At 48.8% G+C, this 26,841-nt stretch overlaps 1 protein-coding gene across 2 annotated transcripts in view; it reads left to right on the plus strand.

Moving 5' to 3' along the window:
• Positions 1–26,841, plus strand: part of PPIE (peptidylprolyl isomerase E) — a 247,697-nt gene that overhangs the window by 87,066 nt on the left and 133,790 nt on the right. For both annotated transcript variants that reach the window (XM_069622413.1, XM_069622414.1), the window contains exon 3: positions 15,102–15,145. In XM_069622413.1, the coding sequence (XP_069478514.1) occupies positions 15,102–15,145 (44 nt within the window). The remainder of the gene's footprint in view (positions 1–15,101; positions 15,146–26,841) is intronic.

Here is a 26,841-nt window from a genome sequence, read left to right on the forward strand (position 1 = left end):
CCAAAACGCGCAACAAGGATCCAGCTACAGTCAAGGTCAGGGTTCCTCCTGGGGAAATGATCAAGGCCAATCCTCCCAGGGCTATCCTAGAGGACAACGCAGAGGTCGTGGTCGGAGCAGCGGCCCTGCTCGAGGTGGCACACCACCTCAAAAGCAGTGACATTCCGCTTCAGATGCCCTCCCATGCTTCTCCAGTAGAACGCATTTCCAGCTTCACCCACTCATGGAGGGAATCACCTCAGACAGATGGGTGCTGTCCCAGTAGCAGGCGGATACTGTATAGAACTACTCCAACTACCCACGACCACCCCCACAACAGAGGATCCACTCAGAAGAACACTAGTGTATCATTCCGAAGAGATAGACACACTTCTATTAGAGGAAGCCATCAAAGTCGTTCCGGCCAACCAGGTGAACAGGGGTATTTATTCAACGTACTTCCTTGTGCCAAAGAAAGATCTAACGATGCGCCCAGTATTCGATTTGCACCTTGCAAACAAGTATGTCAAGCCACAAAAGTTCTGCATGACTACGCTACAAGAGGTAATTCCTGTACTAACAAAGGGGGATTACAAGCCAACACTGGATCTCAAAGATGCCTATTTTCATATGTTAATGTTCCCAGCGCACAGAAGATTCTTGCATTTCAAGATGGCGATCCAGCACTACCAATTCAAGGTGCTGCCCTTCGGAATAGCCTCGGCTCCAAGGGTATTCACCAAGTTACTGGCGGTGGTGGCAGCGTACCTGTGCAGGGAGGCAATCCAAGTGTGTCCTTACCTGGACGACTGGCTCATTATAGGGGAATCTCCCCTTATTTGCCAACAAAACATTCAGAGAATAATCAACCTCCTCTTTCAATTGGGCTTCTCCATCAATGAGAAAAAGTCAAGCCTAGTGGCAAACACTTCAAAACAGTTCCTAGGAGCTGTCTTAAACACAGGGGAGGGGTTGGGTTTTCCATCAGAGGAAAGAGTACACAATTTGTTACTGCAAAAACCACATTATCAGGCCGGCAGCCAGATAAGGGTGCACAAAGCTATGCGTTTTAATAGGCATGATGGCATCTTGCATTTACCTGGTTCCTCACTCGCGCATGCGACCCATGCATGAGTGGTTGGCGAAACAGTGGTCTCAGGCAAGTGGTCAGTGGGACGATCTAGTGGTTGTTTCGCCAACACTTGTACAAAATCTTCACTGGTGGACAAGGGAAAATCTAACAAGGAAAACCCTTCTACAATCCAGAGGTACAGGCGATTGTCACGATGGACGCCTCTCTAGCGGGGTGGGGTGCTCACTACCTTCACCACACAGCTCAGGGTCTGTGGTCTCGCACTGTAGCTCAGAACCACATCAATCTGCTGGAACTTCTGGCAGTATTAAAAGTCCTCCAGGCATTTGACCCCATTTAACAAACCTATCTGTGCAGATCCTAGCAGACAGCACTACAGTGATGTTTTATATCAACAAACAGGGGGGTGCACGTTCTCCAAATCGGTCCAGACTTGCGCGAGAAATGTGGAAATGGGCACTAAAACGGAAGATGTTCCTGTCGTCACATGTTCATGGGGAACTCTCTAGCATACTCAAGGAGCAGAGAATCCCCTACCAGAGGAACACGAGTGGCGTCTACACGAAGGAGTCGTAGAAAGCCTCTTCTCTCAATGGTGTTTCCCAACTATAGACTTATTCGCCACAAGCGAAAACAGTAAATGCCCAGACTTCGCGTCCAGGTTCCCCCAGCCAGGCTCCAAGGGGGAACGCCCTATGGATGAACTGGTCGGGGAAATTTGCTTATGCTTCTCCCTCACCCCCCAACACCTCTCACGAGGAAGGTGGTGAACAAGATGCACAAGGAACCGATGACGCTTATCCTAGTTGCTCCCATATGGGCAAGACAACTATGGTATCCACATCTGCGCAAACTGGCGATGTGTGATCCCATCAAACTCCCGTGCCAGACCAACCTACTCACCCAGCACAGGGGACTAACGGTGCACCCGCAGCCACACTCGATGAACTTGGCAGCATGGCTCCTGAAGTCAAAGAGTTTGGACATCTCAACCTGCCACTGAGATGCATGGATATTTTGAAAGAAGCAAGACAACCAAACACTAGGCACTGTTACTATGATAAATGGAGAAGATTCGTAATTTGGTGCTCCATCCCACATTCTAACTCATATGCTCCATTTGCTAGATGCAGGGTTAGTATTGAACTCCCTAAAGGTACACCTGGCGGCTTTGTCAGCCTACACAACCTCTCATAATAAGATCTTAGGTGGAAAGCACCCGTTATCAAGGCATTTATGGAAGGAGTAAAGAGACTCCACCATCCAATTTCTAACCCACCGCCAGGTTGGGATCTCAATGTGGTACTCGCTAAGCTCATGGGACCTCTTTCGAGCCTATGCAGAAGTCTAGTGTCAAACACCTGACTTATAAACTGCCTTCTTAGTGGCTATCACTTCCATAAGAAGGGTTAGTGAAATTCAAGCATTGTCGGTGCAGGATCCGTCTTTGTTGTACACAAAGACAAGCTGGTTTTATGTACTCATCCTAGGTTCTCCCCTAAATTCATCTCCACATTTCATGTAAAACAGTCAATTGAGCTCCCAGCTTTCTTCCTGGAACCCAACATCCCAGCTGAGGTAAAACTCCACACACTAGATGTGAGGAGGGCAGTCCTCTACTTCGTAGACAAGACCAGACAGCTAAGAAAAACAGATCAATTGTTTGTCTCAATAGCGCCAGGCAGAGAAGGAGATTGCATCTCTAAAAATGCCACCTCTAAGTGTTTAATCAGATGTATCCAACTGTGCTGTTCCCTTTCAGATAAGACACTGCCTTTTACGCTGAGGGCCCACTCTACAAGAGGTACTGGAGCCACTATGGCCTTCATTGCAAATGTCCCCTTAGACAGTATTTGCAAGGCAGCCACATGGAGCGCTGTACATACTTTCACTCACACTACTGCATTGACACTCATTCCAAGACAGATACACAAGTGGGACTAGCGGTTCTAAGACATTTATTCGCTCATGAACCTTCTCACATCCCACCTCCTTCTTCCAATGCTCACTAATCTATGCACAGCATGTGATCTATGCAGATTCCATAAGCCTCAGAAGGGATACATTAATCACCGTAATCGTATTTTTGATGCTTGTATCTGCTTAGATTCACATGCGACCCACCCTTCCTTCCCTCAGAGAGAAGGTGCATGGATGCTTATGAGCTTGTCTGATACGTATTCTGCTCAGATACAACTGTACTCATGCTATACGTCATGTCACCATGTCAGAAAAATAACTTTCTGAGGGACCTCGACGCGTGAGGGATCATGGGTTCAGTGGAAGTCATACTAGGTATAGTATTACTGGCACGCCCTGTCGACGTCCCTTTTTCGAGTTTCGAAAACAACTGTAATACTCTGCAGCTTCCACTAGATGGCGGCCTATGCACAGCATGTGAATCTAAGCAGATACAAGCATCAGAAATATGATTACGGTGAGTAATCCCATATATAAATATATGTGTGTGTGTGTGTGTATATATGTATGTATGTGTGTGCATATATATATATATATATATATATATATATATATATATATATATATATCCATAGCTCAGCGGGTTGAGTGCTCGCTGCTGCGATCTGAGCGTGATCTGCAGGTCGCAGGTTCGAATCTCGGCAAGGCCAACTCAGTCTTTCATCCTTCCGAGGTCGATAAATGAGTACCAATTTCATTTGGGTGATATTGTATGTAAATATGTGCTCTGTAAAGCGCTTTGGATTAAGGCGCTATATAAATAACACATAATTATCATTATCCACCCATAGATCGGAGTTCTCTTCCACTGCTGCATGGCTACATACGTGATCCACCTCACTTCCTCTGCCTCATGGCTACATATGTGATTCCCCCCCCATGGATCTGAGCTCTCTTCCTCTGCTGCATGTCTACATGTGATCCACCTATAGATCCGGGCTCTCTTCCACTGCTGCATGGCTACATATGTGATCCACCTCACTTCCTCTGCCTCATGGCTACATATGTGATCCCCCCCCATGGATCTGAGCTCTCTTCCTCTGCTGCATGTCTACATGTGATCCACCTATAGATCCGGGCTCTCTTCCACTGCTGCATGGCTACATATGTGATCCACCTCACTTCCTCTGCCTCATGGCTACAAAAGTGATCCCCCCCCATGGATCTGAGCTCTCTTCCTCTGCTGCATGTCTACATGTGATCCACCTATAGATCCGGGCTCTCTTCCACTGCTGCATGGCTACATATGTGATCCACCTCACTTCCTCTGCCTCATGGCTACATATGTGATCCCCCCCCATGGATCTGAGCTCTCTTCCTCTGCTGCATGTCTACATGTGATCCACCTATAGATCCGGGCTCTCTTCCACTGCTGCATGGCTACATATGTGATCCACCTCACTTCCTCTGCCTCATGGCTACATATGTGATCCCCCCCCATGGATCTGAGCTCTCTTCCTCTGCTGCATGTCTACATGTGATCCACCTATAGATCCGGGCTCTCTTCCACTGCTGCATGGCTACATATGTGATCCACCTCACTTCCTCTGCCTCATGGCTACATATGTGATCCCCCCCATGGATCTGAGCTCTCTTCCTCTGCTGCAAGTCTACATGTGATCCACCTATAGATTCGGGCTCTCTTCCACTGCTGCATGGCTACATATGTGATCCACCTCACTTCCTCTGCCTCATGGCTACATATGTGATCCCCCCCCATGGATCTGAGCTCTCTTCCTCTGCTGCATGTCTACATGTGATCCACCTATAGATCCGGGCTCTCTTCCACTGCTGCATGGCTACATATGTGATCCACCTCACTTCCTCTGCCTCATGGCTACAAAAGTGATCCCCCCCCATGGATCTGAGCTCTCTTCCTCTGCTGCATGTCTACATGTGATCCACCTATAGATCCGGGCTCTCTTCCACTGCTGCATGGCTACATATGTGATCCACCTCACTTCCTCTGCCTCATGGCTACATATGTGATCCCCCCCCATGGATCTGAGCTCTCTTCCTCTGCTGCATGTCTACATGTGATCCACCTATAGATCCGGGCTCTCTTCCACTGCTGCATGGCTACATATGTGATCCACCTCACTTCCTCTGCCTCATGGCTACATATGTGATCCCCCCCCATGGATCTGAGCTCTCTTCCTCTGCTGCATGTCTACATGTGATCCACCTATAGATCCGGGCTCTCTTCCACTGCTGCATGGCTACATATGTGATCCACCTCACTTCCTCTGCCTCATGGCTACATATGTGATCCCCCCCATGGATCTGAGCTCTCTTCCTCTGCTGCAAGTCTACATGTGATCCACCTATAGATTCGGGCTCTCTTCCACTGCTGCATGGCTACATATGTGATCCACCTCACTTCCTCTGCCTCATGGCTACATATGTGATCCCCCCCCATGGATCTGAGCTCTCTTCCTCTGCTGCATGTCTACATGTGATCCACCTATAGATTCAGGCTCTCTTCCACTGCTGCATGGCTACATATGTGATCCACCTCACTTCCTCTGCCTCATGGCTACATATGTGATCCCCCCCCATGGATCTGAGCTCTCTTCCTCTGCTGCATGTCTACATGTGATCCACCTATAGATTCGGGCTCTCTTCCACTGCTGCATGGCTACATATGTGATCCACCTCACTTCCTCTGCCTCATGGCTACATATGTGATCCCCCCCCATGGATCTGAGCTCTCTTCCTCTGCTGCATGTCTACATGTGATCCACCTATAGATTCGGGCTCTCTTCCACTGCTGCATGGCTACATATGTGATCCACCTCACTTCCTCTGCCTCATGGCTACATATGTGATCCCCCCCATGGATCTGAGCTCTCTTCTTCTGTTGCATGTCTACATGTGATCCACCTATAGATTCGGGCTCTCTTCCACTGCTGCATGGCTACATATGTGATCCACCTCACTTCCTCTGCCTCATGGCTACATATGTGATCCCCCCCCATGGATCTGAGCTCTCTTCCTCTGCTGCATGTCTACATGTGATCCACCTATAGATTCAGGCTCTCTTCCACTGCTGCATGGCTACATATGTGATCCACCTCACTTCCTCTGCCTCATGGCTACATATGTGATCCACCCATAGATCTGGGCTCTCTTCCACTGCCGCATGGCTACGTAACTGATCCACCAATAGATCTCGCCTCTCTTCCTCTGCTGCATGTCTACATATGTGATCCACACCTAGATATGGGCTCTCTTCCTCTGCTGCATGGCTAGATATGTGATCCACCCATAGATCTGGGCTCTCTTCCTCTGCTGCATGTCTACATATGTGATCCACGCATGGATCTGAGCTCTCTTCCTCTGCTGTGTGGTTGCACATTTAGTCCACACATGGATTTGAGTTCTCTTCCTTGGCTAGATCTGGGCTCTCTTCCTCTCCTGCATGGCCGAACATGTGATCTATCCATGGAACTGTTGTTATAGGAACTTGCTGCAGAGTAGTAATAGCCCGATCTAGAGTTTTCACAGGCCACAATGCCAAGGTTCAAAGATGAATGAATGCTTCCACTGCTCAGAGCTCTGTGTGGGATGTATTCCTTTACTGCACAGAGCCATGTGGGATGTAATCCTTCTTCTGCATGTAGTCCTGTGTTGGATGTAGTACTCCTTCTGCATGGAGCCCTGCGTGGGATGGAGTACTGCTTCTGCATGGAGCCCTGTGTGGGATGGAGTACTGCTTCTGCATGGAGCCCTGTGTGGGATGGAGTACTGCTTCTGCATGGAGCCCTGCGTGGGATGGAGTACTGCTTCTGCATGGAGCCCTGCGTGGGATGGAGTACTGCTTCTGCATGGAGCCCTGCGTGGGATGGAGTACTGCTTCTGCATGGAGCCCTGTGTGGGATGGAGTACTGCTTCTGCATGGAGCCCTGTGTTGGATGTAGTACTCCTTCTGCATGGAGCCCTGTGTGGGATGGAGTACTCCTTCTGCATGGAGCCCTGTGTGGGATGTTGTACTTCTGCATGTACAAAGTAGAGTTCAATAGGAGCACACCAAAGTAAAGAACCTAAATTAGTTTTTTGTTCTAAACCTAAGGTATTCCGGGTGCTGGGGAGGAATACAGGCCATGACACGGGGCTTGTGCAAAACATGAACAGAAAAAAAGGGTCTATTACTAAAGACACTCCCGTCCCTTGCACACCATTAAAGCTGATACAAAATCAGTCAAGAGTATTTCAATTTTTACTACAATGTAATAAATTGTACATAAAGAAAAAAAGAAAAAGTAAATGAGAATCAATCAGATCCAGAAACTTTGGGTTAACATTTGAATATAGATATACAGAAGAAATTCATAACGGCCATCATAAAACAAAGGAATGTATATATGCAATATTCATGTGATGAAATGAAGGTTCAAAGCTCTATGCGTTTCGGGGAACACCCCCTTCTTCAGGAGCAAAATGATCTGTAATCCTATATATGAAGAATCCATCAGTTTGAAAGTGTAACCATTGTTTTCCAAAAAACAGAGAAATCACTAGACATATAATTGCAAATATAAATGTTAAAGAAAACAAGTCAAGAACTGTCAACGACTACCAACTTGGGTTCTGCTACATATTATAAACATAGACGGTTCAATGCATAATGTGATCAAACATACATTAGGTGTGACTCCAAGAAAGTAAAATTCGAAGGGAAACTCAAAGAAGTGAATGGTGTAAAGGAGCAAAGAATTAAAATGTACCTTGTATGCAAAAACGGGGATCAAGAAATTATTCCAACGAAGCTGAATTCACAGAAGTCATCCTAATAAGATGTACGATGGAATCCCTCAATGGTGAGTACCAAGTATAGTGTCAATCTGTGTGATCCCATACCAAGGTAAGGTCTACAGAGAACTAAACAACAACATAAGGTAATTTTAAAGCCCTATCGAGAGTCAACTGAAGGAAAAACTACTCCAGTCTAAATGAAGTTCTGTCTTTAACTGTTTTTTCATTCATTAATGCCTTTACTATATCCACTTATTTGTAACCTTTTTACGGGACTATGTTGCTTTTGATTTTTCTTGCGGGTAATCATTTGAAGTAGACTGACTATTGTTTACCTATTATTATTTTGTATCTTTTTATTTTTTTCCCCCGATTCCTTTGTAATCCTCCCCATTAGTCGACGGGGTGCTCACCCTTTTGTATTTGTACCTTGCATTGCGAGTTAGTTACCCCACTTCTCTCTGCATCACATGTATCATTTAGTTCATTTGCAATTGTCAATATAGCTACAACGCTTCGCGCTGTTTAGCGCTCTAGTTGAGTTTTGTTTCCATACGCCGTGATGCGGTCACATCACGTGCAATTGTCACGTGGCAGGAAACGCTTTTTGAATCAATACAAAACAGACGGCTCTTAGTGTTCCGTATGCCGTGCTAGCAGTCACGAGTTGTGTTGGCCGTGGTTACTTGTTGAGGTAAGAACTGTGCATGGACCATGCGCTAGAGACTATCGTTAGTTATGTTGTGAGGCTACCGTACACAGCACGTACGTGCAGGACAGATTCTTAAATGCCCATATGCAATTATGGACATTAATACAATCTACGCGGTACAATTTCTATCAGTGTGACTACAGTATTTACTTTTTGTATGTATTTGTGGTTACTAAGACAACCTATGGGGTATACTTGAAGCCTTAAAAATAATTACCTTTGAGCGATCATTGGTACGCCCGCGCGCCGTATCTCTAATCCTCCATAGGGGATTTCAATTGACTGGGTGGGTCTATAACATTCCATCCCTAATTTCTGTGTATCGCTATACACATTGAAGATATTTCTGTTTTCTGTTCCTCGATAGCATTCCAAATCATTTGTGCAGAGTTTATGCAGTACTCTGCACTGTGAAGGCATGCCCATATTTGTATAGGTTTGCCAATTGGTTGATATGTCATCTTCAAATATCTAGCGTTTGGTCTAAAAAATTACTGTTGGACCATTACCCAGTATTAACAGACCTTAGCCTCTTAGGTAAGCACTTCATCTAGACTTGAGTAGTTTTTCCTTCAGTTGACTCTCGATGGAGCTTTAAAATTACCTTCTGTATTATGTTGTTGTTTAGTTCTCTGCAGACCTTAACTTTGTACGGGATCACACAGATTTGACACTATACTTGGTACTCACCATTGAGGGATTCCATCGTACATCTTATTAGGATGACTTCTGTGAATTCAGCATCGTTGGAATAATTTATTGATCCCCGTTTTTGCATACAAGGTACATTTTAATTCTTTGCTCCTTTACCCCATTCACTTTTTTGAGTTTCCCTTCGAGTTTTACTTTTTTGGAGTCACACCTAATGTATGTTTGGCCCCCCTCGGCTAAGGGCCCCTTAGGCAAAGGGCAGCTCCTACGGTTGCGGCTCCCTGTGTGTCTGCAGGTGTCCGCAGGGGACGCCGGGCGCCTGTACTTCTATCTCCACCTTCTCCCAGCCCACCCCATCTTTCCTGGTCACTTCGTTCGCATGGTGTCTTCACCTCACTGTGTCCTTCAGTTGTGGTAAACCAGGGTCCCCCTCCCCCCTCGCAGGATTCTCAAACTTAGGTGGCCTCTGTACCTAATACGCACTCACTGTTTCTGAAATGTGGTAAACTAGGGTTTTTCCCCCCCTCGCAGGATTCTCAAACTTAGGTGGCCTCTGTACCTAATACGCACTCACTGTTCTGTAATGTGGTAAACTAGGGTCCCCCCCCCCCCCTCGCAGGATTCTCAAACTTAGGTGGCCTCTGTACCTAATACGCACTCATTGTTCTGAAATGTGGTAAACTTGGGCTTGCCGCTCACTTCCTGCCTGCGTGCTCTCGTTTCGTCTGATCTCCCCCCCCCACTCCCTCCTACTCCATGGTGCTCTCCATATCGCCTATCTTCTCTAACTGCTTCTCTATTGACTATCCTGCTCTCCTCACTAAATCTGGTAGGAAGAAGTTTAAAAAGGACATCCTGGTCTCCAACCCAGGCCTCCCTATCGCTGACACCTACACTAGTGCCTGCTCCAAGGAAACTCTTACTGACATCCTCTTTTTCCTGCCTTCGCCTGACCTATGGACCCTCCATATGGTCTCTGTGCTCTCTCCTTTCTCCTCTTCTCCCATTAATGGTGGCACCCGTTGGGATGTCCTCTTGTCCTCCTTCCACTCCTCTAAGGCCATCATTAATGTCTACACTAATGGGACCGTCTTGGTCCAAGGTCCTCAGGCCAACCTTCACCTCTTTGATAGACGCTTCCCACGCCTCATCAACTTCCTTTCCTCTCCTGCTGTCCCCCCTCCTCTGTCCTCGGCTACCTTGCCTCTACCCTCCCTCCCTGCCCCCTCTCGTGCTCCTTCTTCACCTCCCTCTTCTACACCTCCGCAGGGCGTACCTCTGATCTGTACCCCTCGCCGGAAGTCCTTCAAGGATGGCAACCTTCTCCACATTGCCACTCTTAACTCTCGCTCTGCCATCAAGCATTCTTCTGATATCTGTCACCTGCTTGAGGAACTGGACCTTGACATCCTCGGTCTCACTGAGACATGGTTCACGGCCAGCTCTGTCACCAGCTTTGACACACTCCTACCTGACGGTTACAAGATCCTCTCCATGCCCAGACCCAACCGTGCAGGGGGGGGGGGGTGTAGCCCTCATCTTCCCTGAGTGGATTCCTGCCACTGTCACTCCTACGCAGACCTACTCCTCTTTTGAATGCCTTGTCTGCCGTCTCTCTCTCGCTCCTAGCCATTCCCTTACCGTGGCTACTATCTATCGGCCCCCTGGTCAAATCTCCTCCTTCCTCTCTGAGTGGGCTGACCTCTCCTGCTCACTCCTGTCCTCAACCACTCAACTCCTCTTTCTTGGTGACTTCAACCTCCACTTGGATGCCTCCTGTCCCCCCATGGGACTCTTTCGTGATCTCTGCGACTCTCTCTCACTCTCTATTCTCCCTTCTGGACCTACTCATTCTGCAGGGCACACTCTTGATGCTCTGATCTCTTCCGACCTTCCCCTCTCCGTCCCTCTCTCCACTCCTCTCTCCTGGAGTGATCACTTTCTCCTATCCTCCCACCTCACCCTCCCTACCCCACAGGCAAAGCCACCCTCATCACTGCCACCCACCTTCTCGGTCATCCGACCCATGAAGCGCGTGTCAGTTGAGGCTTTCGCTCCCCACCTCCTTTTCGGCTGACTCCCACCCTGACACAGCCCTCTCCATGCTCCACTCTGCCATATCTGATACTCTTCATATCCTTGCCCCTGTCATGAGAATCCGCCTGAAGCCCAAAGCCAAATGTAACTCCTGGTATGACTTGGATCTCGTCACCCTTAAACGCAAGTGCAGGGTGGCAGAGAGGAAATAGCGTGCCTCATGTTCATCCTCTGACAAACTGGCCTGCCGCCTGCTCCAAAGGCAATACTGTCTCTCCGTTCTCATCAAGAAGAGAGCCCTTATCCAAGCCCGCATCTCTGCAGCATCTAACAACTCGGCCGAACTCTTTAAAATCTGCAAGGCGCTTGCCAACCCTGCTGCTGTCTCTACCTCTCCTGTCCCCTCCCAGGCCCTCTGCACTGCACTGGCCTCTCACTTCATCTCTAAAACTGAGGACATCCTGTCCTCACTCTCCTCCTTTCACCTCCCTCCCTCTCTTCCCGGCTCTTCCTCTGGCCCTTCTGCAGCCACCCCTCCTCCCTCCTTCTCTGCATTTCCCCTTTTTTCTGCTGACGAGGTTTCCAGACAAGTCCGATCTATGAAAGTCTCGTCTAAACAGGTTCACCCCTGTTCCTCCAAAACTATCAAGGGCCACATCGATTCCCTGGCTCTGGCTGATTTTTGCAACCACTCCTTCGCCTCTGGAGTCTTCCCTTCCCCCCTTAAGCACTCCCTTGTGCACCCTCTTCTTAAGAAACCCTCTTCTGACCCCTCCTGCCCGGCTAACTATCGCCCAATTTCCATCACTCCCTTCCTGGGCAAGCTCCTGGAGAAACTGGCCATCTCCCAGCTTAACCTCCATGCTGAATCTGTTGGAAGTCTTCATGAGCATCAATCTGGCTTCAGAGCTGCCAGAAGCACGGAAACCGCTCTCCTGAACATCCGTGAGGACCTGCTCTTGAATCTCGACTCAACACTCTGTGTGTTCTCATCCTGCTCGATCTCTCTTCTGCCTTTGACACTGTCAACCATACCATCCTGCTCAACCGTCTCCGTGATAACCTGGGTATCACTGGTCAGGCTCTGGCGTGGCTGACCTCTTTCCTCTCCAATTGACCCTCCCAGGTCCAACTGGGGTCCTTCCTCTCTGACATCTTTTTCTCCACCTGTGGTGTCCCCCAGGGATCTAATCTTTCCCCCTGGCTGTTCAACCAGTATCTGGCACTCCTTGCCCACCGCATCGCCGCTCTCTGCCCCAACTTTCAGTGCTATGCCGACGATACCCAGCTCATTTTCAGGCTACCCTCGGCCTCCTCCTCTCCTTCCCTCATCTCTGACTGTCTGTCTGCTATCCAGGAATGGTGTGCCGCCAATGACCTCTGCCTTAATGCCAGTAAGACTGAGATTCTACTCATCGGCACACCCACCCCCTCCTTCCCTGCAGCTCTCTGGACGGCCTCTTGGCCCTCTTCCCGCTCCTACCTGCAAGGCAAAAAACCTTGGGGTTATCTTCGACTCCACACTCTCCTTCTCTCCTCATATATCTGACGTCTCTAAGAAGTCACACTACCAGCTGCACCTCCTCAGAAGTATTCTTCCCTTCCTCTCCTTTCCCCAGAAGCTCACTGTCTCCCGAGCCCTGGTTCTCTCAAAGCTGGACTACTGTAACAGCCTCTATCTTAACCTGCCTGCCTCCACTCTCCGCCCTCTGCAACTCATCCAGAACAGAACTGCGAGACTTGTCCTTGGCCTCAAGCCCAGGGACCGTATCTCTCCAGGGCTGAAATCTCTACACTGGCTCCCAGTGGCTGCGAGGATAAAGTTCAAAACCCTCTGCATTGTCCACAAGGCCTTCTGGGGCCTGGAGCCTAACTACCTTCAACTCTCTCTTCCTAAATATCTTCCTTCCCGAGCCCTTCGCTCATCCGTCTCCAACTCCCTCAGGGTCAGCCGCTTCTTGAAGCAACGAGCTGGGGGTAGATCTCTCTCCGCGGCAGGGGTCTCCCTCTGGAACAGTCTTCCTGCCTCCCTGAAACTTGAGGAGAACCATCTCCGGTTCCGGAAGCATCTCAAAACCTTCCTCTTTGCTTCTGCTTTCTCTCTCCCTCTCCCCTGCTAATTCTTCGCTGAAACTGCACTGAATCTGCAACTGGGCCACTCTCACCGACCCCGGTCCTGGGCCCAGCCACTCTCCACTTGCACTGCCTCCCTGGCAACCCCTGCACTGCGGGACTGTCTCTGTATCCCTACAGCCCCCCCTTCCCAGCACTTGTCTGCACTTACCTTGCACTTGCCACCAGCTGGCCCTCTTATTTATTTTATTTTATTCTACTTACCTTGTACTGCACTTGCCCCCTCCCCTTCCCCTTGCACTTTCTCCCTTCCCCCTACCCCTGCACTTGCGCGATCTGAATGACACCTGGCCTAGTAGGATCGTTGTCTGTCTTCCCCTTATTCCCCCCTCCCTGCCTCGTCACGCCTTGAAACACTTGTGTATAGGCGCGTTACAAATGCCATATCATATCATATCACATTATGCATTGAACCGTCTATGTTTATAATATGTAGCAGAACCCAAGTTGGTAGTCGTTGACAGTTCTTGACTTGTTTTCTTTAACATTTATATTTGCAATTATATGTCTAGTGATTTCTCTGTTTTTTGGAAAACAATGTTTACACTTTCAAACTGATGGATTCTTCATATATAGGATTACAGATCATTTTGCTCCTGAAGAAGGGGGTGTTCCCCGAAACGCATAGAGCTTTGAACCTTCATTTCATCACAAGAATATTGTATATATACATTCCTTTGTTTTATGATGGCCGTTATGAATTTCTTCTGTCTATCTATATTCAAATGGTAACGAGGAGTTTCTGTACCTGATTTATTCTTGTATACTTTTTCTTTGTGTACAATTTTATTACATTGTACTAAAAATGTAAATACTCTTGACTGATTTTGTCTGATTTTGTATCGGCTTTAATGGTGTGCAGGGGACAGGAGTGTCTTTAGTAATAGACACTTTTTTTCTGTACTGATGTAGTACTTCTTCTGCATCGAGTCCTTTGTGGGATGTAATCCTTCTTCTGCATGGAGCGCTGCGGGGGATGTAATACTTCTTCTGCATGAAGCACTGTGTGGGATGTAGTACTTCTTCTGCATGGAGCCCTGTGTGGGATGTAGTACTTCTTCTGCATGGAGCCCTGTGTGGGATGTAATACTTCTTCTGCTTGGAGCCCTGTGTGGGATGTAATCCTTCTGCTGCACTGAGCCATGTGTGGGATGCAATCCTTCTGCTGCACAGAGCCCTGTTGGGATGCAAACCTTCTGGTGCATGGAGCCCTGTGTGTATTCCTTCTTCTGCCATGTATGCTGTGTTGGATACAATCCTTCTGCACTACTGCGGCCTGTGTGGGATGCAATCCTTCTGCTGCATGGAGTTCTGTGTGGAATTCAAACCTTCTGGTGCATGGAACCCTGTGTGTATTCCCTCTTCTGCCATGTATGTTGTGTTGTATACAATCCTTCTGCAGTCCTGCGACCTGTGTGCGATGCAAACCTTCTGCTCCTTGGAGCCCTGTGGGATGCAAACCTTCTGCTGCTTGGAGTCCTGTGTGATAGTTATTCCTTCTTTAATCCTTGTGGGATGTACACCCTTCTGCTGTGGTGTGTAGGACATGGTCCTGTTGCACAGTGCTGCTGTGCTGTGTTGGTTGCAAGAGCTGTGCCACTGATCTTGCCCCTTCCCTCAGCAGATGGATGGGTTGTGCTGTCTTCCATGCTGCCCCTCCTTTAGGGGTTAATTGGGAAGGCTGGAGGGATTTAAGGATGAGCTGAATATTTTATTTGTGGCATCTCCTGGGACTGACTTTCCCATCTTTTTGTTTTGCAGAAAAGCACAGAGGATTTGCTTTCGTTGAGTTTGAGCTGGCAGAGGTAAGACACGGGCTTTCGTTTATTATCCTTCCACCTCACCTCCCTTTGCATTATGTACACGGCAGCTCCAATATTGTGCCAAACATGTGAGCGGCTGGCTAACGAGAACATACACGACCAAATACACTGTTCTATGGGATTATTCACAAGCGGGAGGGACTCCAACTGGTGCGATGGATTTCTATCGGGTCCAGTGGACAGATTTTAGGGGGCCATCCTAGTTATGATGAACAGGGAGCTCTGAGAGGTTAGCCAAAACCCAATTGAGGTACATGGATTAGCAGTCCAGGCTTCGTCATAGGAGCGTGAGAGTGGGGTTAGGGGCCCTCATGAGGCCACACAGAATGGCACACAATTCAATTTAGACAGTCGGCTATAAAAATAGTTATTTCAGGCGTTAATATCACACAATACACCATAATGCAAATATATACAAGCGCCATTAGGTTCACTTGATGGACATCATCAAATAACTTAATCAAGAAACGCAGCTAAGTAAAATGATGGGAAACAGTCAATATCCTAACTTTCAAAGTCCAAACCCTAAAATGTATGGGGCCCAGGGGCCAACACAATGGTTCTCACATGAATGAGTTCTCTGTAGAAAGGATGCAATGGGCTTGTGGTAGTGATTAGTAAAGTTCAGCAACAATTTACCTGTGGATAGGTACGTATGCACCTTTCTTCCAGACCCAAGGCTAAACCGGCCCAGGTTCGACATCCAAAGGTGAGTGGAGTGGAGGGGGTACAGGAGACAATAGCACTTGTTCCCAATGTTACCTTATGGCGGACAGTGGGGTACAGTCACGCTGATGCTTACTTACCTAGCTCCCATTTTCCCAGATGTCATTATGGATCATCTGGGGGTCACTGGGGGCTCGATCTTCTGCCCTTAGATCTGGTGAGAGGTGCCTAGTGGCTGCGGGTTCGAGGATTCTTCAAGGTTGGGGCGGGTTGGAGGATTCTTCAAGGTTGGGGCGGGTTCGAGGATTCTTCAAGGTTGGGGCGGGTTCGAGGATTCTTCAAGGTTGGGGCGGGTTCGAGGATTCTTCAAGGTTGGGGCGGGTTCGAGGATACTTCAAGGTTGGGGCGGGTTCGAGGATTCTTCAAGGTTGGGGCGGGTTCGAGGATTCTTCAAGGTTGGGGCGGGTTCGAGGATTCTAAAAGTCGGGGCAGGTTCGAGGATTCTTCAAGTCGGGGCAGGTTCGAGGATTCTTCCGGTCGGGTGCAACTGCAAGATCCAGTCCCTGTCAGTGAAGAAATGCAGAATCTAACGATGCAGAACTCTTCAGGACACTTCACAGGATGGAGAAAAGAGCGTTCCAGCGACGATCAGTTTGCAGACGTCGGCGGGCGCCCTTCCAGTCGTGGTCGAAGCAGGTGCTCCAGGACAGGGTCCTTTGAAGATGGGAAGCTGGAATTCAAGGGGTTGACGTGGGCACAAACAAGCTGGCAACCACCAAAGTTCTGGATTCGAACGCGGAACAGCAAACAGTAGCCCATGAGTGAGCTGGTCAGTCCACCGGGGAGTAGGGGACACTCCCAGAGTCTCTGAAGGGCTGGATCCTCAATAAGGCAATGAGACTAGTTGGAGTTGGTCCCACCAGGCCAAGGGCTGAAGCACCAGTCGGGGTCTTTGGAGCAGGGCATCACCGGGCCAGACACTGGAACGCATGTTGGGCCATCAGTGTCCTGCTCTTCTTCGAGGGATTTTTGGCTCCAACATAGATCAGCAGAATAGCTGCAGGAGACCTCCTCCTATCCAAACTACAAGCAAGTCCAAGCCCACCAATGGTAAGGAACTGCACCATTCAAACAGCCAGTAGTTGTCCAATCGAGAACAATTACTGTTTTCACATGTGCCCCAGTAGAAGGCTTTCTGATACCAGTGATGTGGACTGGGATTAGTATGGCCAAAGAGCAAGCGAAAATCTCATGGAACAGACAAGTTGGGGCACGATCCACGTTTAGTGGCTATACGCGAATGTGCAACAAAAATAATGCAAAAACAGTAAACCTGTAACTGCTGCCACCAGTTGTCTTTAGGCACATATACAAATAACCCAAAATCCCTTATGTAAAAAGCTAGGTCGATGCAAAAGAATCCCCTTGCACTGCATTACAATGTGCTGTATGAACTGTAAAAATACAAAATGGAAACATAGTTTTCCAGCACTGATAGTCTGAAGGATGGATCAGTTTCCCCATACAAAATGAGTGAAAGGACAGGGGAGCGAAGCTGAATGTTTTACTTCCCCTCAAAAAGTTGTGACGGGATAAAAAACAAGAGCAAAAAGAATAGGTTCCATAGGAAACTATGGAGGGAAAGTTGCAACGAAAAAATCTTTCCTAAAACGAACCACTTTGCACCTCAGAGTATTTTACTATAGGAGCCCTTTGCATGTTGGTCTAGACCGTCCCACCGGGACTGCCCTACACAGAAATGTCAGCCAATTCTCTTCTGAGCCAATGGAACAACAATAAACCCAGATGGGCGTCTTAAGTGAGGTGTTGCTGTATTTTATTTTTATTTTATTTATTTGCATATATAAATTGCACAGAACGGCCCTGGGGCATTGTGGCGCTGTTACAGAATACTTGCTTGGTACATTCATACATGGAAAACATAATACAGAGCTTAGTCATGGGAGTCATTGTTACAGTATCATTCGGTTGCAGTAGTACAAGTGCGTTATACTTGCCTGGTAGTGAGATATTTAGTTGGAACAGGTTAGTTTTCAACAGTTTGCGGAAGACAGTGCATGATTTCTCATTTCTTAGTGCTGTGGGCAGTGTGTTACAATTTTTGGGGGCCAGGTGCTGGAAGCTGGAGCCACCAGCTTTCGTTCTTTTGAAGGTGGGCACATAGATTTGGTTGGCCAGATGGGATCTGGTGGGTCGGGTGAATGAGTTGGGGGTGATCCTTTCTGATGGGTAGGGAGGAGCGTCGGACGAGAGGTATCTGTGTGTGATGGCCATGGATTTGAAGAGGATACGTTCTCTCACTGGCAGCCAGTGGGCATCTTTCCTGGCCTGTGAAATGTTGTCCCTTTTGGGAATATTCAGGGCTGCTCTAAGGGCATTGTTCTGTGTGGCTTGGAGTTTGTTGAGATTTTTTCTCCGAGTTGCCTAGGGAGAGGGCATTACAGTAATCGAGTCTGGTGCTGACTGGGGCTCTGGCAATGGCTAGGCAGTTTTTTTGTGGAGGGAAAAGGCTTGACTGTTGATAATCTTGGTGGCGAGGGCAGCGGAGGTATGTATAGCACTGACCTGGCGTGACATAGACAGGGAGGAGTCGAGGTAGATTTCTAGTGTTTTAACTGTAGTGGAGACTGTGATGGTGGCGTTGTCAATGATAAAGGTGTTGTAAGGAAGGAGGGTTTGTTGAGTGCCTCTTTGGTGCCTACTATGAGGATCCCTGTTTTATCTCCATTTAAACAGAGCCCGTTGGCTGCCATCCAAGTCTGAATGGCTGTGCATATCTTTGTCAGTGCAGCAGCGTCCTGTTCATAGATACCGGTTAGTGGGAGTAGTACTTGTGTGTCGTCGGCATAGTTGGTATATGTTATGTCACGATGATCCAAGTCATTGAAGAGGGGGAGGGTGAAGATGTTATACAGTGTGGGAGTAGTACAAGATCCCTGTGGTACTCCACAATGAATGGTGGTGGGAGAGGCACTAGCCGAGTCTGAGAAGACTCTCATGAGTCGGCCCTCAAGGAAGGATGTGACCCAGGCAATGGCTTGCGGGGAGAAGTGGACATTATTTTTTAGTTGTGTTCCGAGGATTTTGAGTAAGAATGGGACGGTAGTGATGGGCCTGTAATTGTTAGGTATTTCTGGGTCCAGTGTGGTTTTTTTCGCTCCCACGCTTCTTTAAGGCTGTCTCGCACAGTGTTAGGATTGAAGGAGGCATTGATGAATGTCTTAAGGAAGGGTGCAAGAGTGTCTACACACTCTTTGATAAGTTTGGCGGGGCGGGTGTCTCCTTTACAGTTGGAGGGCTTAATTTTGTTAACAATGTCTATTTCTTCGGACTCAGTGACTTCTCTGAATTTGAACGATATTATTGAGTCGTTCTTGTCCTCTTTCTCAAAGTGGGAGGATCGTTTGATGTGCTGTGTAAGCTTTTTGTGATGCTCCTGGATTTTTGTTTGTAGAAGCTCCATTTTATTTAGCAAGGCTCTTTGTATAGCGTTGCACCATGTTTCATCTTTTACTATCTCTTGAGATTTGGCGGTTGGTATGGAGAGTTCCTTATAAATGGAAATGAGCTCTCTAGATTCAGAGGAGGCGCTGTGATTCTGTCATTCTATGATGCAGATTTGGCTGTGATTATGGCTTTCTTATATTGTGCGGCGAGCGTTTTGTACGAGGATAGCGTGGATTTGTTAGACAAACCTTGCCATTTGTTCAGAGCCTTGTGTTTTTTTGTCTGGAGTTCTGCAGAAAACCAAGTATTAGTGTTTGATTTTTTTTTTGCTTTTTTGTTCTGTAGTGGTGCGATGTAATTGACCACTGTGGTGATGGTAATTTTATAGATTTCCGCCAGTACCGATGGGTCTGAGGTGGATAGTAGATTGTTGGTGAGAGGGTCAAGGTGTGGGAGAAGCCTGTCTTTGGTGAGGTTTCTCGCACTTCTAGCTGGAGCTGGAGGGATGCTATTAGGAAATTTGCGTGTGGAGATATTAGTCGGGATGAGAATGTGTATAAGGAAATGGATCAGACCATGGGATGGGGGTGATAGAACTGATGTCAAAATCACAGTTATGGTCCGCTAGCCAGTCGAGGGTACGCCCCTTACAGTGTTTGGGTGTGTGGACATTTTGGTCGAAGCCGAGTTCTTTTAGAGGTAGGGCGAGAGCTTTGGATGGTCCATCTTTCTTGTCTTTGAAGCCCAGGTTGTGATCGTCTAGGAGGATTGATTTGGTGGTGTTCTTGCGGTTTTCAGCTCGGGTGTTGGTGAGATTATCATGCCAATCTGTGATTGGCCCTGGAGGTCGGTAGGCTAGATTGAGGGTGATGGTGGCTTTAGGAGAAAGGGAGAGCTTCACTGCGAGCGAATCAGTGTCCTGTCCCAGATTAGATGGGGTTTGTCTGGCCTCTAGGTAGTCCTTAATTATGAGAGCTACTCCCACACCTATCGTAGTGAGTCTATCCTGCCTTATGATAGTGCAACCTGATGGGAGTGCTAGTGAAAGGGCAGGGGCTGCTGCACTATGCAGCCAGGTCTCGGTGATGGCTAGGATGTCCAGGTCAAGCGGAGACCTAGGAGTTCGTTTCTAGTATTTATGGATCTAGGGTGTTTAGTTTCTTTGGTGGCTCTGGGGAGGTTTTTTTGTGGGTTGGGTAAGAAAGATGGTAGGAAGTGAGTAGGGGGGATGTCGCAGAGGATGGTGCATGTGGTTGTGTCCATCGTGGGCAGGGGCTGGTGGGGGCTCTGTGCTCTGAAGGGGATTGTTCTTGAAGCAGGGCAGCAGGTATGCAATGAGATCGTGGAGGTATCAAGTGAGGAAGCGACAGATACCCGGCTGTGATGGTAGGCAAGTGCGGATAATGTGCAGTGGTGGTAGAGCAGAGCTCGACGTGGGGCAGAGTGCCACAGATAACTCGTAGTAGTATCAAAAGCAGATATAGGGGCGATGTGAGATGCAGGGAGTCACCAATAGAAAATAACAGTGCAGTTTGTGGCAGCAAGACACTATGCAGTATAGGGCAACAACATGCTATGCAGTGTAAGGCAACAACGTATTATGCAGTGTGGGGCTACAGCATACTATGCATTGTGGGGCCGCATTGCACGGGCAGATAGGGCACAGATAGCACATCACAGAGCAGTTAGAATACCGATGTACGGTCACAGGCACTGCAAGCACGGGATGGCACCCGTTGGTGTATGATAATGGGTTCAGATGCTATTGCAGTGTTAGATGACAGAGCATGGCACTTGGAATGCACAAAAGCGAATACCAGTGCGAATTAGGAGTCAAGTGTCTGCGACCAAGTAGGAAGTAGCACTGGGGCTCCAGCTAACACATCATTGGAGACCTTCCTTAGTGAGCCCTCTCCCAAGGCACCGGTTATTTGGCCTTGTTTGTTCATTTAGGGAAGCCTCAGATATTGTCATGGTTGTGTTGCTCCTAAATGTACACCAGTGAGGGGAATTATGCCTATTCGATTATGCAAGTATGATGCTATCCTCTGTTGAATGGGGGCGCTGTGTTCTCCTTGGAGTATAAGGTCTATGCAGATTTCAATACTGGCGGTGAAGGGGATATAGCCAGACCACCTTTGAATGTGTAAAGATGGGGTCATTCCTGGCTCTGGATACCGTTGGGTGGAGGTGAAGGGGATATGTCTCGGGAGGATAGCTCAGGGGCAACAAGTGCGCCTCGAAAGCAAGACGATGTGGAGCAACACAGGTTTGATCCCCGGGTCCCCGCTTAGACACCTCAGAGTGTTAAGCGCGTTATAAATAACCTATCATAATCAGACCATCTTTGAATGTGTAAAGATGGGGACGTTCCAGGCTCTGGATACCGGTGGGTGGGTATGGAGTGAGGGGATATATTCAGACCATCTTTCAATGCGTGCAGATGGAGGCATTTCTGGTTCTGGATATCGGTCGGTGGCTGGGGCGGATAGAGGGGGTGCATTATATCCTCTAGTCTACGAAAGTGTGAGTTCTTGCGGAATGTGTTTACTGGGAGTATGGAATGCAGAGTAGCTTGGGAACTTCTTGGCTCTAAATGCTGGGGAGTCTGCTGCTGTGGACTTTGTCTCTGGGATACAGGGTTCTCCCCATCAGTATATTTCAGCAGGGGCGTGCTTTGGTTTGTGGTGTGGTGTGGAGGGGTTAGGGGTCACCTTAGGCTGCAAGAGGCTGTAGCTGTCCAGGACGTGGATTTTGGGGAGAATGTGGGGGTGGGGGGTAGCATCTCTTGGTGTGTGGTTGCCTGAACATGCTGTGGCTCAGATGCTGCAGGGTGTACTTGGCATTTGTGGGAGTCTGGAACCTTTGTGGCTTTTGCGGCAGGATGTTTGGGGAGCATGGTACTAGTCTTGGATCTTGCATATACTCTCCGTGCTGCGGGACCCATTGACATAGTGTGCGTCTTGAAGAACGAGTGCTTGGCATTGCCCTCTCGGAGCAGGCCTCTTCCACCCCATGGTACCCAAAGATGTTTGCCCAGTGCATCCACCCTAACTCAAGCCACTGCATCTAGCAGCGCTAAATCGGCAGGATTACAAAAAGAAGAAGCCTGTCTGCGCAGGGAAGCTGGCAGAGCCCCACCAAGACTTGCACGCAAGAGTGGCGTGGCTAGCTAGTGAGCGATGAGGATGTGAGTCCTGTGGAGCTCCCGTGGCCGTCAGCAATATCCTGCGATATTATCCTGATCACAGCTGCTGGGAAAGGATGATGTGAGGAGTGGTCGGACCTGACATGGTCTGCAAAGTCTGATGTGGAGCAGTGCGGCCCATTGGCGCGACCAATCTCTGTTAAAATGAGCGCTGAGACCGGACTGCGTGTGGGAGGATCTACAGCACCGGAACCTGCCGAACTGGGCACCGGGCATGATAGAACTGGGAGTCCGCACACAACGCTTGCTGACCTGCGCTTGAGCGAGCTCTGCCTGCCTGAGCCATCACAGCTTGCCGTCGAGGCGCTGCTGCCGCGACTGCACAAAAAGGACCGAAGGTGGTGGCGGAGTGCAGCCCCATTAGGCTGTGTAGTGTGGGCTTCTCCTTGCTCTTGTTTCCTACCTCCTATATTATGGAATGACTTACAGACAGTTTTGTCGTGGAAAAATGACTGGCCGTAGGCATTTATTTTCTACACAAAACAAGAATCGTGATAACGTGTGTGTGCTTTTGGGCACACCGTGTCCAGGGTTAGAGATGCCAGTCTTCTCCTTGGCCAGTCTCGGTTACCCTCGGGCATCTGTTCCTGGACACGTGCCGCCTACGACTTGCTTCTGCCGTGTACCGTAGAAAGTACTTGGCGTTCCAGCTCCTCCTTTTGCTCATCTCCTTCTTCCAAAGTTTTGCAGGGTGGGTTGGGTGGCAAAACGTTTCCTTCTCCCTTTTCCAGGTCCCAAGACGCTTGCCCAAGACGCTTGCCTGGTTTGTTCTTCCCTCTGTTTTTGGGCTGTACTTCTACTCCTTTTGCCCATTGTTATTCTCATGGGGGCCGGCCCTCCCTGGCCCCCTACTGGTTTTCCCTCGCACCTTTCCCGGTGTTGGGGGCTGTTGACCTGGCAATGCTGGGGCGCCACCTGGCGGCCAGTCCTCTTGCCTCTTCGCGCCATCGCGCCCCCACCCTGCGCCTAACCCCCCCCCCCCAGGCCCTCCATCGGCCTGGGGCAAATTACCCAGAAGATGGGAAGACTGCTACACTCAAGGCAAGCCCTACGGACTGAAAGACCGGGGGACGTGACTGGCGGATCGGAATCCCCTGGAAGTAACTCTAGCGCCAAGACCCTGGCACATAGGCGCTAGCATGGCCCTCCGGCACCTTCTTTGACCTATCGGGTGCCTCTGAGGTCCCGAGCAGCACTGGGCTGATCCCACACCGCGGAAGCACAAACTTAACCCAGTGAACCGCATCGAAGAGCATAGCTGCAGAGACGAGAAGGAGCACCAGCTGGTGAGTCAGTGGCGGTACCTTGCGAGCTAATTAACAACGTTGCTATTGTGTTGCGGCGAGGCACGAACTAAAGATACAAAAATCCACTGGCAGCACACACGGTATTAAAATAATAACCCACCGCCAGAGACTGTGAGAGATTCACTTGCTCGACGCTGGCATATTTGAATAAAGCCACCCAGAGAGACACAGCAGAACGCAAACCCTGAACGATATAAAGCGATGCAACGCTCCTAATTCAGAGACCGCTCACTAGTGGCCACCTGCACACTATACGCCACAGATGCTGGCACGCTGTAAACTGATGGGAACTGATGGGAACGGTTATTGGTCCTGCTGGGAAGAGCTGCCCTTTTTAAGATGCTGGCGCTACCACATTTTATATATCCTCCAAAATGCCCCACTCCCAAAACCAGAATTGGAGTTCCAAAAAGTGGAAAGTGCCCCAGAACTTTGATATTGGGAGGGGGACACCCACGAATCGCACTACAGACACTTCAACGGTCTGTCTGGGAGGGTGGAATTGGACTATCACACCTCCAATCATACTACTGGGCAAGCCAGATAGCGGTGGTTAACGACATCCTACATGGGGATAGAGACCTACCTCATATTCCAGCAGAAATCAACGTGATGCAGGACATATCCCCACTCGTGACTCTCTACCAGACCCTGGCTATATTCCCCCCCGCCCCCTCCCACACCCCCTGCACAATGCCAACCCACATCACACTGATGTGGCGAGAAGCCCATAAACACATTGGTTGGGAAAAGATAGTGACCTTGATGCAACCACTATGGAGAAACGGTAACCTACCTGAGCTGAATAAACTACCGGCATGGCCGGGATGGATATCGGCTGGAATAGTGAAGATCGGGGATATAGTTAAAGAAGGCAAGCCATCTTCCTTTGAGGAACTAACAGGTTTGATCTCCCCGCCACAGAACACTACACTACCGTCAGCTGGCTCACGTAATACGTACACATCTCCTCACACTTGTGGATAAGCCAGAATGTACACAGCTAGAGAGAAACATTGTCTCAGAACGAATACCTACTAGAATCACCTCCATAATGTATAATGTTATAACCTCTTTGCTACACATGAACTCTCTAGCTTTAAACTGAAGTGGGAAGTAGATGTTGGGCCAATATAATCTGAGGATTGGCTGGTGGCACTGATGTACCCCCGCGAAATCGCGATCTCCTCAAGACTCCGGTTGGTACAGCTTAACATCCTACACAGAGTGTATGATCCCTGGGTTGCTCTGTGCCGTTGGAACCGGGCAACCAACCCCAACTACCTTCCTTGTCTCCAGGAAGAGAGTACTTTCTTTCATAACTTGTGGGAATGCCCCCGGATCCAAAGGTAATGGCATCAATGTTGTACCAAACTAACTGAAATCCTGAACATGATATACCTATGGATCCTAGAATGATGCTATTGGGTGAGGAGGAGGGAACTAACACTCGCTTTGAGAAATGATTTCTCTCCACGGCCACAGGGTTGATCAAACGGAATATAGCTCGACTTTGGGGATCCAGTGTCACCCCGCTCTTTGTGCAATGGGTAGCAGGTGTACATATATGTATGATAATGGAACAACCTATATATATATATATATATATATATATATAGGGAAGTGAATGTCCAGCAATGTAACAAGGAATGGTGATGGTGTGGCTTTGATTGTTATGTAATGGTGAATGTGAATGTTTTACTGTCTGGGTTTCAAATCAATAAAATGTTATATAAAAAAAAGACCTGCATGCGATAACCCGATCCAACCTAAAGGGCGGGCCCTGCGTGGAGGGGGCACCCTGGGAGCAGATCCTGGGGGACAAGAGTGGGGTCAGAGGAGGACTAGAAGAAAGGATTCCAGGCACGCGGCTGTGGCATTGGGGCAAGTAGACCCTGTGGCAGGAGGGGTATGTGGTAATGGGGATATGGCACCCAGGAATGTTTAGGGCAGAATCTGAAGGTTGAGGTCGGGCTCTGGTGGATGTGGGGGAGGGAGGGCTGGGATTAAGAAACCGTGGAGAGGGCAAGGGATTGTGGGAGTCATTGTGAGAAGGAGAGGACTAATGTAGGGGGCCAAGAGGTGATCAAGGTGTCTCCTCCTCTAGCGGGGATGGTTCATCATACCCTCTGATGGTGAAGGGTTGTCTACCATCAGAGAATGATGGGTTACCCTACCCTCTGATGGTGAAGGGTTGTCTACCATCAGAGAATGATGGGTTACCCTACCCTCTGATGGTGAAGGGTTGACTACCCTCAGAGAATGATGGTTCATCCTAGCCTCTGATGGTGAAGGTTTGTCTACCATCAGAGAATGATGGGTTACCCTACCCTCTGATGGTGAAGGGTTGTCTACCCTCAGAGAATGATGGTTCATCCTAGCCTCTGATGGTGAAGGGTTGTCTACCCTCAGAAAATGGAGGTTCATCCTAGCCTCTGATGGTGAAGGGTTGTCTACCCTCAGAGAATGATGGTTCATCCTAGCCTCTGATGGTGAAGGGTTGTCTACCCTCAGAGAATGATGGGTTACCCTACCCTCTGATGGTGAAGGGTTGTCTACCCTCAGAGAATGATGGGTTACCCTACCCTCTGATGGTGAAGGGTTGTCTACCCTCAGAGAATGAGGTTCATCCTACCCTCTGATGGTGAAGGTTTGTCTACCCTCAGAGAATGAGGTTCATCCTAGCCTCTGATGGTGAAGGGTTGTCTACCCTCAGAGAATGATGGTTCATCCTACCCTCTGATGGTGAAGGGTTGTCTACCCTCAGAGAATGATGGGTTACCCTACCCTCTGATGGTGAAGGGTTGTCTACCCTCAGAGAATGATGGGTTACCCTACCCTCTGATGGTGAAGGGTTGTCTACCCTCAGAGAATGATGGTTCATCCTAACCTCTGATGGTGAAGGGTTGTCTACCCTCAGAGAATGATGGGTTACCCTACCCTCTGATGGTGAAGGGTTGTCTACCCTCAGAGAATGATGGGTTACCCTACCCTCTGATGGTGAAGGGTTGTCTACCCTCAGAGAATGA

The sequence above is a fragment of the Ambystoma mexicanum genome, chromosome 11 (assembly GCF_040938575.1).
Source record: "Ambystoma mexicanum isolate Mex_15411 chromosome 11, UKY_AmexF1_1, whole genome shotgun sequence".
NCBI classification, from domain to species: domain Eukaryota; kingdom Metazoa; phylum Chordata; class Amphibia; order Caudata; family Ambystomatidae; genus Ambystoma; species Ambystoma mexicanum.